The sequence below is a fragment of the Jaculus jaculus genome, chromosome 6 (genome assembly GCF_020740685.1).
Source record: "Jaculus jaculus isolate mJacJac1 chromosome 6, mJacJac1.mat.Y.cur, whole genome shotgun sequence".
Lineage (NCBI taxonomy): Eukaryota > Metazoa > Chordata > Mammalia > Rodentia > Dipodidae > Jaculus > Jaculus jaculus.
This window is the reverse complement of record NC_059107.1, coordinates 3,893,313-3,912,038: the sequence shown is the minus strand read 5'-3', so window position 1 is coordinate 3,912,038 and position 18,726 is coordinate 3,893,313. Positions and strand designations below refer to the sequence as shown.

At 43.4% G+C, this 18,726-nt stretch overlaps 2 protein-coding genes across 3 annotated transcripts in view; one reads left to right on the top strand and one right to left on the bottom strand.

Moving 5' to 3' along the window:
- The window catches only part of Aff4 (AF4/FMR2 family member 4), a 96,682-nt gene extending 80,735 nt beyond the window's left edge, over window positions 1-15,947 (top strand). For both annotated transcript variants that reach the window (XM_045153718.1, XM_045153717.1), the window contains 4 exons: window positions 1,229-1,322; window positions 2,804-2,847; window positions 7,233-7,453; window positions 11,036-15,947. In XM_045153718.1, coding sequence (XP_045009653.1) covers window positions 1,229-1,322; window positions 2,804-2,847; window positions 7,233-7,453; window positions 11,036-11,163 — 487 coding nt within the window. In that variant the 3' untranslated portion in view covers window positions 11,164-15,947. The remainder of the gene's footprint in view (window positions 1-1,228; window positions 1,323-2,803; window positions 2,848-7,232; window positions 7,454-11,035) is intronic.
- A 1,512-nt stretch (window positions 15,948-17,459) lies between these two features.
- On the bottom strand, window positions 17,460-18,500 carry Leap2 (liver enriched antimicrobial peptide 2). The gene is made up of 3 exons (XM_012950699.2): window positions 18,387-18,500; window positions 18,059-18,198; window positions 17,460-17,587 (listed from the first exon to the last, which is right to left on the bottom strand). Exons 1-3 carry the CDS (start codon window positions 18,441-18,443, stop codon window positions 17,551-17,553), a joined length of 234 nt encoding a protein of 77 aa, XP_012806153.1. The 5' UTR covers window positions 18,444-18,500; the 3' UTR covers window positions 17,460-17,550.
- Window positions 18,501-18,726: the final 226 nt, after the last annotated feature.

The following is an 18,726-nucleotide window of genomic DNA, read 5'->3' as shown; positions in this document are numbered from 1 at the left end:
GCCCTCTATTTATTTTTTGATGCAGGGTTTTACTTTAGTTTGGGCCTTAACTCTAGTTTAGGGTGAACTCACAAAAATCCTTCTACCTTAGCCTTTCTAGTGCTGGGATTAAAGGCCTGAGCCATTACTCTCACCTTGAAGTTTAGGTTTTGAATATCATACCTAATAGAAAGCTAATTGTAGGTTTAAGTTACCTTCATTTTCTTATGGTATGTTGTTGTACATTAAGAGTACACCTTTGGGGTGGGCTGGAGAAGTGGCTCAGCAGTTAAGGCACTTGGCTGCAAAGCTAACAACTTGAGTTTAGTTCCCCAGTACCCATGTAGTGGCTGGAGGCTATAGTGAGCCCATTCTCTCTCTCTTCCCTTCCCTTCTCTGTCTGTCTCTCTCTCTCTCTCTCTCTCTCTCTCTCTCTCTGCTTACAAACAAATAAATAAAAACATTATATTATTTGTTATTTATATAAAATGGACCTGGGTTGGAGAGATGGCTTAGTGGTTAAGGTGCTTGCCTGCAAAGCCTAAGGACCCATGTTCAACTCTTCAGGTGCCATGTAAGCAGATGTACAATGTGATGCAAGTGCTCAAGGTCACACATGTGCACGAGGTGATGCATGTGCCTGGAGTTCAATTACAGTGGCTGGAGGCCCTGGCACACCTGTTCATTCTCCCTGTCTCCAATTCAGAAAAAAGGGCTATCTGTTGGGCTTGACTCAAAAATAAAAATAAATAAATAAATAAATAAATAAATAAATAAATAAAAAAGAAGCCCAGCATGGTGGCACACACCTTTAATCCCAGCATTCGGGAGGCAAAGGTAGGAGTATCACCTTGAGTTCAAGGCCACCCTGAGACTACATGGTGATTTCCAGGTCCACCTGGGCCAGGCTGAGACCCTACCTCGAAAAAACAATTTTAAAAAAAAGTGTATCTTTTGGGGCTGGGAATCTAGGCTCCATTCTCCAGCACCCCTGAAAAGCCAGATGCTAAAAGTGGTGCAAGCATCTGGTGTCCACGTGCAGTAGCAAAGAGACACTGCTTTGTGCACACAGAGAAATTAAAAATAAAAAACGTATACTGTTTGTTTGCCTACGGGATAATATTTGTTGGTCTTAGGCCATGATCTTCTTACATGAATCCATCCTATACGCTTGTAACGTGCAAAAGATTGTGTAAAGGCAGCAAGGATTGTTCCCCTGGTAAATAAGGTGTCTCTTTCCATTGGCTAGTCTGAGGTGCCAGTCTTTGCTGTACCTGAGACTGTTCAAACTGAAGAAAGAAAATGCCCTGAAGTACTCAAAGACCTTGACAGAGCATCTGAAGGTAAGCGCTCTGTAGCAGAGATCCTCTCCTGTTCACATAGAAAACTTTGAGAATTCTCACGCATGCCTGTGTTTTCTTGGGAAAGTGTTTAACGTGTATATCTAATTGTTGAATTGTAGATTATATCCATATGCAACAACCATATTCATACTTGGAAGTGATCTGCTATTTTCTTTTTTAAAATACATTTTTTTAAAAGATCTATCGACCTATTTTTATTTATTTACTAGAGAGAGGGAATGGGCGCGCCAGGGCCTCTAGTAACTGCAAATGAACTCCACACGTATGTGCCACCATGTTCATCTGGCTTACGTGGCTCCTGGAGAATTGAACCTGGGTCCTTAGGCTTCTCAGGCATGTGCCTTAACCACTAAGGTGTCTTTCCAGTCCTGATCTGCTATTTTCACTACCGTTCTTCAGACTGTTGTCTTACCCCCTACCCTACAGTGCTGGGAATTGAACCCAGGGCTTTATACATGGTAGTCAAATGCCCTGCCACTGAAACAGAAACTAGCCCAGACCATGTTATCTTAGTTTCCTAAAATCTCCTGAGATTTTTGTTGTTGTTGTTGTGTGTTTTGGGAGGTAAGGTCTCACTCCAGCCTAGTTCTGGGATTAAAGGCATATGCTACCACTCCTGGCTTTCTGAGGATTTTTCTGGCTAGTATAACATAAACCCTCCTAAAATTTTGCTTTGCTTGTTTGTTGTTGTCAAAGAGAGGGGGAGAAAAACAAGAGAGAATGAGAATGGCATGATAGGGCCTCTTAGCACAGCAAGCAAACTCCAGGTACATGTACCAGTTTGCACACCTGGCTTTATTTTAGCACTGGTGAAGTGGTGTTTTTTTTGTTTTTGTTTTGTTTTTGTTTTTTGAGGTAAGGTCTTACTCTAGCTCAGGCTGACCTAGAATTAACTATGGACTCAGGCTTTGCAAGCAAGTGTACTGAGCCTTCTCTCCAGCCCCTCTTAACATGATTTTTGTTTTTAGTTTTTCGAGGTAGGGTCTCGCAGTAGCCCAGGCTGACCTGGAATTTACTATGTAGACTCAGGGTGGCCTCAAACTCACAGCCACCCTACTGCGTCTGCCTCCCAAGAGCTGGGTTTAAGTGCGTGCACCCCCACGCCTGGCTCAGGTTTTTATTCTTTGTCTAACCCTGTATGGATCACATGCACCCGCTTTTTCTGCCATTTGTGTTCATAGTATGACTCCTTTCCTGCCTTCATCCCTTTCCTTTACCCATCTAGGTCACTCCCTCTTTCTTTGCATCTTCTGTGACATCTGCTGGAACATCGTAGGTCTTGCCTAATAACTTCCTTCTCTTGTACACATTTTGATATCTTAAATTTATAAAACTTCTTAAGTCTATCCCAGTACCTTTGAATATATTTAGTACCTTTAAAGTTATATATTTTTTTATTAATTAACTTGCTTTTTTTTAAGTTATATTTTTAAATGCATTTTATTATTTTTTTTCTACAGAATTCTTACAGTAATTCTCAAGCACCATCACCTGGCTTGGGAAGGTAGGTAAAATTATTTATTTTTATTCTTATTCATTTATTTATTTGACATACAGAGGAAATGGGCACGCTAGGGCCTCCAGTCACTGCAAATGAACTTCAGATGCATGCACCCCCTTGTGCATCTGGCTGACGTAGGTCCTGGGGAGTCGAACCTGGGTCCTTTGGCCTTGCAGGCAAATGCCTTAACCACTAAGCCATCCCTCTAGCCCTAAAATTATTCTTTAAAATATTATTGCTTGCCAGGTGTGGTGGTGCACACCTTTAACCCAGCTCTTGGGAGGCAGAGGTAGGAGGATTGTCATGAGTTCGAGGCCACCCTGAGACTACAGAGTGAATTCCAGGTCAGCCTGAGCTATAGTGAGACACTACCTTGAAAAACCGAAATAAAAAATATATAGTATTGTGTGGTTGATTAATGGATGGATGGATTGAGAGATAGAGATAGGGCCTTTTGTATCCTAAGCTGGCCATGGAACCAAACTTGCTATGCTGTGGATGGCCTGAATCTATGATCCTCCAGCCTCCATTTCTTAAATGCTAGCACTACAGGTGTATGCTACCATGCCTGGTTTGTATGAGGTTGGGGGTCAAACTCGGGTCTCTTCGTATTGCTAAGGTAAGCACTCTGTCCATACCCTGCATTTTACATTAAAATAATGTTTTATAAACATATAAAATATGTTTATTTTTATGCTTAAGGTCTTTTCACATGCTTTCCCACTGAATTACACCTCTAGAAAAGGGTTTCTAAACATTGTATGAAGTAAAATATGAATAAACATAATTTTTGAAAGGTTAAAAATGAGGGGTGCAGGGCTGAAGAGAGAGCTTAAAGTGGTTAAGGCACTTGCGTGCAAAGCCCAAGGACCCAGGTTCAGTTCTCCAGAACGCACATAAGCCAGATGCATGGTGGCACATGTGTCTGGAGTTCATTTGCAGTGATTAGAGGCTCTGGCATACCTATTTTCTCTCTCAAATAAATAAATAAAAATTTTTTTTAAATGAGGGGTGCAGGGCTGGAGAGTTGGCTTAGTGGTTAAGGCGTATGCCTATGAAGCCTAAGGACCCAGGTTCAATTCTCCAGGTCCCACGTAAGCCAGATGCACATGGGGGCGCATACGTCTAGAGTTGTTTGCAGTGGCTATGAGGCCCTGGCTTGCCCATTCTCACTCTCTCTATTTCTTTCTCCCTTTCTCTGTCTCAAATAAATAGATAGGTAAATAAAATAAAATGTTAAAAAAAAAATGAAGGGTTGCAAGCTGGGTATGGTGGCATATGCCTTTAATCCCAGCACTTGGGAGGCAGAGGTAGGAGGATCGCTGAGAGTTCAAGGCCCCCCTGAGACTACATAGTGAATTCCAGGTCAACCTGGGCTAGAATAAATCCCTACCTCGAACCCCCCCCCCAAAAAAAAAAGACAAGGTTTGGAGAGATGGCTTACTGGTGTGTTAAGGTACTTGCCTGTGATGCCTAAGTACACATGTTGGAATCTTCAGGTCCTATGTAGCCAGACACACAGTGGTGGAAAGGCCCTGGTATGTCTATTCTTCCCCCACTCACCTGTGTCTTTCACTAGAAAACAAGAAAAACAAAGCCGGGTGTGGTGGCCCATACCTTTAATCCCAGCACTCAGGAGGCAGAGGTAGGAGGATTGCCGTGAGTTCGAGGCTACCCTGAGACTCCACAGTGAATTCCAGGTCAGCCTGGGCTAGAGTGAGACCCTACCTCAAAAAAAAAAAAACCAAAAAACAAAAAAAATGTTTGAAATTAGCCATGCCATCTGCAGAAATTTGAGGGGTTTTGTTCTGTTGTGTTTTTAAGGTAGGGTCTTGCTCTGCCCCTAGACTAACCTGGAATTCAGTATGTTGCCTCAGGCTGGCTTTGAATTTATAACAATCCTACTATCTTTCCCTCCTGAGTGCTGGGATTAAAGGTGTGTGTCACCGTGCCTGGCAACATCTGAGTTTTTTTTTTTTTTCTTTAAAGATTTTTAAAATTATTTATTTATTTGAGAGAGAAAGAGGTAGAGAGGGAGAGAATGGGCACATTAGGACCTCTAGCCATACCAAACAAACTCCAGACATATGTCCCACCTTGTGCATCTGGCTTATGTGGGTCCTGGGGAATCGAACCTGGGTTCTTTGGCTTTGAAGGCAAGTGCCTTAACCACTAAGCCGTATCTCCAGCCTGACATCTGATTTTTATGTTTTGATCTGTTGTTGGTGGATTTTGTTTTTGTTTTTGTTTTTGTTTTTCGAGGTAGGTCTATCATAACCCAGGCTGACCTGGAATTCACTGTGGAGTCTCGGTGGCCTCGAACTCACGGCGATCCTCCTGCCTCAGCCTCCCGAGAGCTGGGATTAAACACGTGTCCACCACACCCAGTTTAACATCTGATTTTTTAACAGTCCCTCAATCCTTTTCAGTTCGGTTTACATAGCTATGTTATTACAGTTATTACAGCCAAGTCTTGGCATTGCCATAATGGTAGTGATTTCTCTCTGGTTTCCATATCTATCTCATTACATCTTCACCCAAAAGGAGGACATATACTGTGAAGCCTTTTTTTCTTTTGTACATTTATTTATTCAGTTAATGCATTAATGTGAAATGACATTTTGTCTTCGTTCTGTTTATATTTTTCTTTTTTCCCCTTCCTCTGCTAGTGATTGACCCCAGAGCTTATGTGTGGTAGGCAAATGCTCTACCACTGAGTTACTGTGAGGCCAGGATGCTCTCAAATCTGCAATCTTCCTGCCACAGCCTTCTAAGTGCTGTGCTGGTATTAGAAGTATGAACTAACTACCACACCCATGTTCCATTTTCCTAACCACACATAATGATAAAAGTGTAGATAAAAAATACAGAGAGATTGGGACTTGCAAGCATGAACATTTGAACAGGGGTGCCGCAGAATAAGAGCATGGGTTCCGTCCCTTATGACGTAGTAAAAGGCATGCATGGCCATTCTGGGGAGGTTGAGACAAGTATACCTCCTTAGCTTTCTGGGAACCAGTCTAGCCTGATTGATGAGCTTCAAACCAATCAGAAACAACCTGCCATAAAATGAAGTGGATGGTGTGCCTGAGGGTGACACTTTTGACATCTGCACACATATACCACACATAAGCAAACATGCATGTGCATATACACGTGCACGCACACACTCAAATTTTTCCCCCCAACTTATGTGCTTTTCCTAATTTTCACTGTGTGATTTGTAATATCAGGCATTCTTATAGAGTTTAGTATTCTTGAAGTGAATGTGAAAGATTTCACATCTAGGGCTGGAGAGATGGCTTAGTGATCAAGGCGCTTGCCTGCAAAGCCAAAGAACCCAGGTTTAGTTCCCCAAGACCCATGTGAGCCAGATGCATATGGTGGTACATGAATCTTGGACTTCATTTGCAGTGGCTGAAGGTCCGGTCACACCCATATTCTCCCTCCCTCCCTCCCTCCCTCCTTCCCTCTCTCTTTCTCTCTCTCTCTCTGTTTCTGTCTCTTTCTCTGTTCTTCTTTCTCTCCATCAAATAAATAAAATTTTAAAAGAGGAAGATTTCACATCTTAAATTTCTTAGAAATACTGAATTGGGGCTGGAGAGATGACTTGGTATTTAAAGTATTTGCCTATGAAGCTTAAGGACTCATGTTCAATTCCCTAATATTTACATAAGCCAGATGTACAAGGTGGCACATGCGTCTGGAGTTTGTTTGCAGCAGCTAGAGGTCCTGGCATGCCCATTCTGTCTCTGCCTGTTTCTCTCTCAAATGAACAAAATAAATAAATACTGAATCAACTGAACGCTTGAGATCCTTGTAGTTCATTGTAAAGAGCAGACCTCTTTATTAGCCCTGAATAATTTGGTTAAACTAAGAAAGTGCCAGAAATTAGGAATTTAAGAAAATGTGTTCTCACCACTACAATTTGCAGAGTTAATTGTGAATTCCATCTGACCTGCAAATTACATATATTTTAAAACATATTTCACTAGGCATGGTGGAGCATACCTTTAATCCCAACACTGATGAGGCAGAGGTAGGAGGATTGCTGTGAGTTTGAGGCCAGCCTGGGACTACAGAGTGAATTCCTGGGCAAATAGAATGAGACCCTACCTTGAGGGGGGACTCTTTTAATTAAGAGTCTAAAAGCCACCTGTGTGGTGGAGCACACTTTTTATCTCAGCATTTGAGTGGCAGAGGTATTAGGATTGTCATGAGTTCAAGACTGCCCTGAGACTACATAGTGAATTACAGGTCAGCCTGGGCTAGAGCGAGGCTGTACTCAAAAGAAAGAATTCTAAAAGCCTTCCTGTCGGAAACTGCTGATAGTGAGCGGACTTCCTGTTGCTCACTGTGCTTATGTGAACAAGCTCTTTCTCTTGTAGCAAAGCTGTGGGGATGCCTTCCCCAGTTTCTCCCAAGCTTTCACCTGGCAATTCAGGAAGCTACTCCTCTGGAGGCAGCAGTGCTTCAGTCAGCGGTTCTTCGGTGACCATTCCACAGAAGATCCACCAGATGGCAGCCAGCTATGTGCAGGTTACATCCAACTTCCTCTATGCCACTGAAATTTGGGACCAAGCAGAACAGCTTTCCAAAGAGCAAAAAGGTATGTATGTAAGGGCTTTGGATAAACATTAAGGGATGGAGCTGTTAAATGAGTTGTCTCTGGTGTACATTCAGAATTAATCATAGTCCGTTTGCTGATAAAATCTCCGCTTACTTGTCATATTAAATGTAACTACATGCTTGGACGCTCAAAGAAAAATAGCAAGAACATGAGAGAAGCCTTGCGTCAAGAGAGGTAAAAGGGTAAGAAGGGGCTGGAGAGGTGGCTCCGTGGGTAAAGGTACTTGCTTGCAAAGCATGAAGGCCCAAGTTTGATTCCCCAATGCCCATTTAAAAGCCAGATGTACAAAGTGGCACATGCATCTGTAATTCATTTACAGTGGGTTGGAGGTCATCATGTGCCCATTCTCTCCCCCCCCCCTCCCCACTTCTCTTCTCCCCTCTGTGTTTCAAATGAAGAAAAAAAAAAATTGTTGTTTTGTTTTTCGAGGTAGGGTCTCATTGTAGCCCAGGCTGACCTGGAATTCACTATGTAGTCTCAGGGTGGTCTCGAACTTAGGGCAATCCTCCTACCTCTGCCTTCCGAGTGCTGGGATTAAAGGCTTATGCCACTGCTCCTGGCAGAAAATGGTTTTTTAATAAAAGAAGGAAGATGAGGACTGACACCTGAAAGTTTTCCCTAGAATCCCTCATACATGTGCTGTGCCTCTTACACTCGTATAAACATCCTCCATGCACGAGCCCAGGAGTGCTGGAGTCAGCTTCACGATGCTGGGATGACCCTGTAGACCAGGCGCAGTTACGGAGGAAGCTTACAGGTCCAGGGGGAGTTTCTTAGTGGCAGAAGAAGCTGCCCCCCTTCACAGGTCCACACACAGAGTGAGAGCCATAAACAAGCAGACTGCACAAGAATCCAGGCAGAGCTCAAGCACGCTGCATATCTTTAGTTGGAAACGTCATGTATGCCCCCAAACACCTTAGGGCTGGACCTAGGACACCAAGTTACAAACTTGAATAAAACTCCTCAATCTATGGGGGGCTTATCCATTCAAATTACCACACAGGGTCTGATATCCAGCATGGAGTGGGGAAGGCACAAGTCTCTTGTGGTACTAGTTACACCAGGTGAGCTGAAAGAAATTCTTGGTATGAGACAAACATGCTTCTGTTCCTGCATGGTGAACAGAATTCCTGGACTACGGAATGTTTGTGCACCTCACATACCTCTTATGATTTCAAATACGCCTTCTCAAAACAGTCCAACTGTTTTTAAACAACATTTTTAAATTATTTATTTATTGGAGAGAGATACAGAAATAGGAACGTAGAGAGAGAGAATGGGCACGCCAGGGCCTCCAGCCACTGCAAACGAACTGCAGATGCGTGCGCCCCCTTTTGCATCTGGCTTACGTGGGTCGTGGGGAGTCAAACTGGGATCCAATCCTTTGGCTTTGCAGGAAGTGCCTTAACTGTGGAACCATCTCTCCAGCCTTAAAAAAGTTTTATTACTTGTGTATGTAAGAGGAGAGTATGGCCGTGCCAGAGCCTCTTGCTGCTATAAACGTATTCCAGAAATGTGCACCAGTTCGTGCACCTGCCTTTACATGGGTCCTGGGGGATTGAAACCCTGTGCTAGCCGGCTTTGCAAGTAAGTGCCTTTAACCATTGAGCCGCCTTCCCAGCCTTCACAGTTGTATTTATTTCATGTAGCATCCAAGGAAAGTCTATACATAGATTTGTTTTTAATTTTTTTTAATTATTTATTTATTTATTTGAGAGCGACAGACACAGAGAGAAAGACAGATAGAGGGAGAGAGAGAATGGGCGCGCCAGGGCTTCCAGCCGCTGCTAACAAACTCCAGACGCGTGCGCCCCCTTGTGCATCTGGCTAACGTGGGACCTGGGGAACCGAGCCTTGAACCGGGGTCCTTAGGCTTCACAGGCAAGTGCTTAACCGCTAAGCCATCTCTCCAGCCCCTGTTTTTAATTTTTGTTTATTTGCAAGCAGAGAGAATATGACCTCCTGCTACCGCAAACAAACTTCAGATAGATGTGCCGCATGGTGCATCTGGGTTTATGTGGGTCCTGGGGAATCGAGCCCAGTCTGGCAGGGTGTCTTTAACCAGTGCGACATCTCCCCAGCCCTACATGTTGCTTTTTTATGTGTAAGTTTCTTATGTAGCTCCTCAACCCCATTTTACCCCCACTTTTGGTGGCTGTGCCATTGATGTTGAGGAGAAACTCGGCTATAGAATATGTCTCATTCTGGATTTGACTAATGATACTAAACATTATCATTTTATTTTTTTTTTAATTTTTTGGCTTTTTGAGGTAGGGTCTCACCTGGAATTCACTGTGTAGTCTCAATGTCCTTGAACTCATGGCGATCCTCTGACCTTTGCCTCCTGAGTGCTGGAATCAAAGGGTGTGCCACTGTGCCCGGCTCCGTTCTTACCCGTTTTAACCAGGACTGACAGCATGGACATCTTCCGTTTGTGTCACACATGACCAGAGAAGGAGGGCTGGTTGCAGATGCTTCTCACTCCACCAGGGCTGTTGCAAAGAATATTTTCTTCTTTGTATCACTTGCTTCTGAGTACCATAGAGAATGCTTTGAGTAGTCAAGTAGGACATTGTAGGTAGCTTTAGGTCTCTGTTCTGCAATCGCAATTTGGTTTTCATCAGTGATACCAGAATGTATCAATTCATGACCATGAATTCTTTTTTTTTAATGTTTTTAATATAATTTATTTATTTGAGAGTGAGAAAGAGGCGGGGGGGGGGGGGATAATGTGCACACCAGGGCCTCTAGCCACTGTAAATGAACTCCAGATGCTTGCGCCTCCTTGTGCATCTGGCTTACATGAGTCCTGGAGAATCAAACCAAGATCCTTTGGCTTTGCAGGCAGGTGGCTTAATCTCTACGCCATCTCTAGACTGACCATGAATTCTTTTTAAAATGCATGACTTAAGCCGGGCGTGGTGGCACATGCCTTTCATCCCAGCACTCGGGAGACAGAGGTAGGAGATCCTCCGTGAGTTCAAGGTCAGCCTCTCAGACTACATAGTGAATTCCAGGTCAGCCTGGGCTAGAGTGAAACCCTACCTCAAAAAACCAAATCATAATAATAAATAAATAAAATATGTGAGTTAGAAACAAAGTAATTTGAGAGACTATAGAATATTTCGTTCTCAAAAATGGACAGATCAGGGCTGGAGAGATAGCTTAGCGGTTAAGCGCTTGCCTGTGAAGCCTAAGGACCCTGGTTCGAGGCTCAGTTCCCCAGGTCCCACGTTAGCCAGATGCACAAGGGGGCGCACGTGTCTGGAGTTCGTTTGCAGAGGCTGGAAGCCCTGGCGTGCCCATTCTCTCTCTCTCCCTCTATCTGTCTTTCTCTGTGTCTGTCGCTCTCAAATAAATAAACAAAAAAAAAAAAAAAAAAAATTAAAAAAAAAAAAAAAAAGTAAAAACGTTTAAAAAAAAAAAAATGGACAGATCATTTTAGTATAGAAGGCCATGCTTATTGACTTCGTATGCATACTATTTTACCATTTGGCTGTAAATTTTCAATTCATGATTGAAAAGAGTGCATTCCTTAATGAATGTTCTTGATTTTTCTAGAATTCTTTGCTGAACTGGACAAAGTGATGGGCCCACTCATCTTCAACGCAAGCGCCATGACGGACCTCGCCCGCTACACCCGGCAGGGACTCCACTGGCTCCGCCAGGACGCCAAGCTGGTACCTTGAACTGAACACATTCTCGTTGCCTCGGATTTTCTTCACAGCACTGTGTCACATCACAAAGGAAACTGCCATAACACACCACCTAGTCAACACTAAGAATGAGGAATACGTTTTCCTCTCTGGTTTATGTGTTGTTTTTTATAACCCAGAGCCATCATATCAATTGATCCCTTCTCTATTCCTGATGTGCAGAAGTATTTAAATGCTTTTAAACCTGTCACACATTGGTAAGGTGGTTTTAGTAATTTGAATTCCAGTTACAATTAGTATGTAATCAAGTGAAATTCTATTTATTTAAATTTTTTTTCAAGTTTCCAGATTAGGGCTTGTTTAAGCTTCGTTACTCTGCTTATAAATTTTACTGTTGAATATTTAGCATAAATTTAATGTAGGCATTTTTATTTATATATTTGGGAGCTTTGTTACCTAATGTCTTTTTGTGGTAGCTCTTCTAAGAGTAAGAGTTGGTTCATCTAAGATAGGGACATGTTCTTTCTATACCTACTACCTGGTATTATTTCAAATCTTACAATTTATGCTTAGTATTAAGGATATTCTTCTACACATGAAAAAAAAATCACTTAACTATGAGAAGTTGGCATTCTATATGGATGTAAAAAGAGATTGATTTGGTATACATTATTTCAAAAACTGTGAATGTGTGTTAACACTACCAATCACAAGGTGACTATAATTTGCATTTAGTGCATTACAGAAAAGCAGATAAACTTGCTGGGAGAAGCATGTCATATCGAAGGGTTTCATAAAAGGACAATCTTAATTTTTTTTTTTAAATAATGTGTTCTTTTTTGTTTTAATCATTTGACAATTGAAGCAGAATAAGTTGCTCCTGAAAATGGGGCGGGATGTGATTGAATTTCCAAAGGTCACTGCCTCCCTCTTTTTAACTGATGCCATAAGTTTAAATCTCTGCAGATTTCCCCCCATTAGATGCTGATGCTCAGATCTGACCTGTGCGGTGTCTGATGTGGGAGGGGCTGGCTGGAGGTCAGGTGCATGTGCGTAGGAGTTCAAATGGCTAATGTAGAGAGGATGAATTTTGCCTTTGTGAGGGCTCTCATCGGGGATGTATGCTTCTGGCAAGATCAGGAAATTCCTGACAGTGGAAGCCAGGCATGGAGGCGTGTGCCTACAATTCAATCCCAGCGCATGGGAAGCGGAGGCAGGAGGATTCGGAGTTTTAAGATCATCCTTCTTTACTACATAGTGCGAGGCCACCTTAGGCAGCATGAGACCCTGTCTCAAAAATAAAGAAAGAAAAGAAAATTCACACTACAAAAAGTACAAAAGTAACAAAAGTTGGTTCAGTGTGAGCTCTCTTGGAAAGGGGTAGGAGACAGGGATAGATAGTTTAAGAAGGCCGTTTTGGCAGAGTTGTGGGGAAAGTGCCTCTGCCCACAAGGTACATAGAGGCGTCAAGGGTGAGGCATACATGGAGCTCCTTGGTTTCTCGTGCCCCTGTCATGTCTGGTGTGCCTTAAGTCATTTCTTGAGATGAAGACTGGATTGTTTACAGTGAAGTTTTACACTAAGACCAGATTAGCCATGCATAACTGGTCCTCTTCAGTAATAATGTTAAATTCTCTTTGATTTTAAATCTATCATTAGAGTCCTGTAAGGATAATTCCTTCAGAAAAGCTAATGTTTTGATACATAACTTAATCTAACCAGTCGGGTAATGTTCCTTCAAAACACAGTTTGTCCTCATTTTAAAAATCCATCCAGTTGTAAAAGCTTTTCTCACGATCAGTTCATGATTATTGAGACTTGAAATGGGAAAGGGGAAGGAGGGATAGAAATCTACGAGTCCAGTTCTAGTCTCTTCTACCCCTGATCACTGAGCATAGTTAACTCTGTCCTGCACTCTCATATTTACAGAACTTAACTGTTTTGTACCTCATTTTTATATACCATTGAAGATTGAAATTACATATTATGCTAAATTTAAATCCCCCCCCCCCCCGGAGATCTTGCTTCTGGTATCTTTCTACTTTAATCTTAGTCTGTTTTAGGGATCATTTTCTTCCAGAGAGCAAGGTCTCCTCAGTTTTGTGCTAGTCCTTCACTGAGTATAACGGTTGTTAATAAGTGTGTGTTAGTCCTGTCTTTTACTGGGTTTCTCACCCTGGTCTTCATCTGCAGTGATGTCTTAGAAGTGACAGGGGGTCCCTGGACCTTAGGCTGCAGCAGCACGGCCTGGGGGCTGCCGCCTGCTCGCTCTTCCGGCCTTGCGTGCCGTGACCGCGCAGATGCCGTGTCAGAGCGGCGGCCCACGTCTATGGCGCTGCCCTAGACAGTCTCTCTTTTAAGACTTAACCCTTGGTGAACTTGTCAGTGCTTTCACTGTGGAGGACCCACCCCCTGCTGGAAATGTGCAATGGATCAAAATCCACAGCCTTCAGTGTCCTGGTCTGTGAGTCCACTCTAGGCTTCGTGTCTGTCTGCTCAAACCTCCTCTCTGGCGTCTGCTCTAGCACATGCCTGGGACTCCTTACAGGTGACCATTCCTCCCTTCCCAGCAGCTGTCCTCGGTGTTTTCTAACCCTTTTAAACTGATTTTGACAACTAGCTACAAACCTGCTTATTCTGAGACTTGTACTCAAATACTGCGCAGTTATAGAAATAGTGACTATTTAAAAATACTCTGTTGACTGCTCTTAAAGCCACACTTGTATTCCAGGAGGGAGCAGCTGCACCGTTGGGCTCTGCAGTCACCCCACAAACCGATTACCGTGGCGAAGCCGTCGTAGTAGGCTTGCCCCGGAGAGGTGGGGCTGTGGAGAGCACTCCCCCCTGGGCGCCCCAGCTTGCCCAGCCCACGCTCTGTTCTGGCTGGGAATGCCCAGCCCTTTCCTTGTCTCAGTGTCGGCATTTTCTTGGCAAGGAGCCAGGAAGTCACTTTATAAGCAGTGAGCGCTCGCGATCAGTGTACAGCCGTAGCTGTTGAAGGTGGAAACCGGCCTCTACTGATGCGGTTCTCCCATCGGCTTTAACGCAGAGAGCCTGTGCCTACACAGTGTTCTCGGGGGAGCTCTTGCACTAGGGTCCACAGCCATCTGGACTGCACTTTGAATGACACACTTGTGGCTTTGGTATATATACTAAGTTAAACAAATTTTTTTTCCTTAAAGGTTTTAGTCAGCTAGCTCAGATGGTATCACTTTGTACAACTGCAGAGACTGGTGCATCGGTGTTTAATGAAAGAGCTTGCATTGTGAAACAAAAGCCTACGGAAGGTGCCTGTTCAAAGGGAAGCACTGGTCAAGGCCAGTGCTCGTGGAGTTTTCAGAGCAGCCAGGGATGCCTAGTTCAGTGGAGGAAGGGGATGCTATGCACTCTTGTAGGTATGAGGGTATGCAACTTGGGATCTTGAAAATTATGTACACATACACACTTTATATATATGTATGTATGTATGTATGTATGAAAACATGAAATTAGTTTGTCAAAAATGTGTGTGTTTAGTCTTTTAGCTTAGTGCAACTATTTCCACATTATTTATTAAATTGATCTAAGACACTTTCTTCTTGACACCTTGAATATTAACATTCAAGAGTGCAATGTGTATTCCTTTAGATTGTTAAAGCTTAATTACTATGATTTGTGGTAAATTAACTTTAAAAAATATATTTGAGCCCTTCTGTAATGTAACAGGGCTCTTACAGGGTGGGAAAGATTTTAATTTTCCAGTATCTAATTGAGCAAAATGGCTTCATTGTATAATTTGATTTCTAGGAGTCTGTTTACAGGTAGGTGTCTGGGTGTGGGTCATCCGCTAGGGATAACTTGTTTTATGCAGACTGTGGTGATGTTTAGAATAAACACTGACACTTCAGAGCAAACATTTCTAACCCATCGAGACTCCTAGAGCTTACACCCCCTCCTGTGGAGCACACTGCATTCAGCTTCCCATCAGAGTGTGGGAGAGGCAAACTTTTTCCCAATAATGCTGTTCAGTGGTCACAGGAAAGTCAGTAGAAGTAACGATTGAATGGCTTGGAGGAAACAGTGATGAAAGGTTAAATTGGTCACGTTTGTGAACATACCTTTCTCATAGTCAGTAATGGAGGGATTCAGCTTGGGCCACTAGATCCTAAATCCAAGCCAACAAGTAACAGGATGTCATTTGTTACAAGTCTGTGAAGGAACCAGGTGTAGTGGTGCTTGCTACAATCCCAGCACTTGGAAGCTGAGGCAGGAAGATTGTCAGATCAAAGCCAGTGTATGCTTCATAGAAAAATTAAAAACAAAAGCTGGTCTGCTAAAGTCCTGTTCACAGGAACCTTAAAAGGAAGTTGCTGTCTCCAGGATGAAAAGAATAGTTACACCTCTTTTTTTTTTTTTAATGAAATTTGGTCACAGAATAAGATATTCTGCTTAAGCCTCAGCCAAGACGAGCAGATGCTTACACATCCTGAAATAGCAGCCTAAATAGTTGTCATGTCCGGAAGTTGACTTTTGGGAATATCAGTGTGGACTTCTTGCTACCATTGCTCAGCTAAGTAGAAATCACTGTTCTTAAAAACAAACACCAAGAAAGTCACCAAGTGAGCATGGAAAGCTCGCACCCAGAAGTTACAGTTGTTTCTGACCTCCTGCTGCTTCCATGTGGGGTTCCTTTGTTAGCTTTTAACCATTTATATTTTTTACTTGCTGTATTCCTTTCTGGAAAATAGCAGTTTGAAATGCTGCTTTTCCAAAAAAAAAAAATGCCATTCATATTGTTGAATTTGTTGTTGCTGTTCAGGAAGTGTCCCCGTTCTACAGTGTGATGCACACAACCTGGGAAATGGCCGAGGGCAGCAGTCAACAGCACTGGGCGGGGCGGGGCGGGGCGGGGCGGGGCTCGCCGGCAGAGGAGGCTCAGGGCTGTAGAGGCACCACTTTCTAGGGCCAGAGGTCTGCTTGGTAAGCACAGTTAGGAAGATTTCTAGCCTCCGTTTTGAATGGGTTTAAGAAATTTTGTATATGGAGGATGGAAATGCTTATATATTTATTGAAAATCCTTTTATTTGAAATTAAAATTATTTGGTAAATAATGGTTTGATATTTGGGGAGGGTTTTGGAGGGGTGGTAATGCTGTTGGTAAATTATAAGCCTGTTGATTCTGCAGAAAGGTACTGTTACTGACTAATAGGATGCCTTTATTTTGTACATGACCCAAATCTTTGACATTTCTTTTATCTAAAATATTTAGGCATCTGACATTTTAAACCAAAATTTTAATTATATACTGTGATTTTTATTTGTTGCAATACATTAAAATTGCAGAGGTACTTAGGGGCTCCAAAGCTAGGATTTCTAAGTCAGTATGTGCATTTCACATAATGAAGCTGTTAATGGTGAGCAAAGTATTATATACTAACTAGATTTTTCCACATCTGTATAGTATATTATATGTATTTTGTGGTATTGAGATTATAGAAAGTTTAGAGTGTCAAACATGCATTTAATGTGTATTTTTAAACAAATTTATGGCAATTAAAATATTTGGAGACAAGGGTATCACATTTCAATTTGTAAAAAATCTTTTAAATTCTGTGTCATTAAGATGCTTTGTATAATGCCAGACCATAGCTGGAGAAACGAAGTTTAATAAATACCAGATAGATTTTCTGTATTCGTGTTCATGTGCTCTGCTCTTCCCATTTCTGCAACTCCCCCCCCCCCCCGCCCATCTGTGTCTCGGGCTAGTTCTCGGGCCGGTCCCACCAGCACAGGCCACCTCTTGAGGGTCCAGAGGCTCTGAGCCTACTCATCAGGGCTCCTTTGCCACGGATCACAGTTGTCCTGCCTGACAGAAACCCCTAACCCTCTGTGCTCTCAGAGGACAGCCTCCTACTGTTTATTCAACCACGGTCGCCTTCCAGCTGATTGATGTTCCTAGTCGTAGGCAGACATTTACACATCAGGTGGCAAGTGCCAACCTTGGCCACGTCGACACTCCACTGACGAGATGGTTGCAGTAGAGTCACGATTTATGAATTTGCCAAGATTTTGCCTTTCACTTGCCATTGTTAGAGCGCGATACCTGTGCCCGCACTCTCCAGTGGAGTGGACACGACAGTACTGGATAGTGCCGCTGGTTCTGTAGCTGTCATGAGTCAGTCACGCATGAATCCAAGCTGCCAGAATTTCAATTTGAGTCATTTAATAGTATCCATAGAAAAATAAACTCTTAATTCAATAGACAAGTTATCTACCTAACAATATTCTAAGAAGAAATGGAGACTGGTTTAAAGCATACATCTGTCTTTAAATATTAAAAATACAAGATTGCTTTACTTATGTATCTCCAGCCAAAATGCAATTCATAATATTCCATAGAACGGAGCATTGTTGGAGGCAACTCTTCATGTGGTGTGAACATCATTCCTGGGCCACACTTAGGGAACAGTGTCTTTTTCTAGGAGGAGAAAAAAAAGTTTTGTTTTTTCTTTTAAATTCATTTGCGAGAGGAAGAGGCAGATAGGATGGGTGTGCCCAGGACTCCAGGCACTACAAATGAACTCCAGATGTTATGCACCTGGCTTACGTGGGTCCTGGGAAATCAAACCTGGGTCCTTAGGCTTCTCAGGCAAACACCTTAACTGCTAAGCCATCTCTCCAGCTTAGGAGTAGTTAAAGATTTGCTCTAAAGCTAGGCCTCCCCTAAGCCACCTCTGCTGTCATCTCCTTTGTTTCTTCTGTCCAGTCTCTGAGCAGTAGAGCCTGAGTGGCTCTTGGCTTTAATTCCTGATAGTTTTCATGGAGTTTACTGCCTCGGCCTTGGAACTCCCTCACCCCGCTTTTTCCTGGGGTGTTTGTTTCCTGATCTCACCTCTCCCCGTCTCCCAGGGCTCCCTGGCCCTGCCCCGCACCCAGGTTGATGGAGTACCTGCATAGCCTTGTGATACACTCCGCGTCATCCCGGCACGAGGCGCCAATGGGCCTGAGGGAAACCCCTCTCCAGAACGGGGTCATCCTCCGGGACCTCCTCTTTGCTGAACTCAGTTCTGGTATTGGAGAGCTGTGTACCTGTAGAGTAAAGGCACGCTCACCCCAGGTACGGGAGAGGTGACACCCTGCTGCACCAGCATGGGAGCAGGATCATTCCCAGGACCCAGAAGACACAACCAGGACCATTTCTCAGGACAGCTTGGCTGCCGAGTTCCAGTCCCGCTGCCACCATCATGTTCTACAGCCGCATTTCCTTCCGTCCTTACCTGGCCCCACAGCAGCAGGCAGACCATGAGCACTGCAAAGAGCTTGAGGTGTAGCATCTTGGCAGCAGGAGGAGGTTGGAGCCTGAAAGCCAGGGGCAGATCCCGCTTCCTTTTATAAACTCACATTTGTCTTCCTCGTGTTGCCAGGTGAGATGGGGCAAAGTGTATGTTTGTAATCAGGATCAATTTAATAAGTTAATGTCTAGCAGAGGAATGTGCTCATGGGCTGCCTTAGAGGCACGTTGCACTTACTGATCCCTCTGGACTTTGAGTGTGTTGCTGGCCTGGACCCTCACACCGTCTTATCAGAAGTCATTACTGCCCTGTCTTCCCTTGGCAA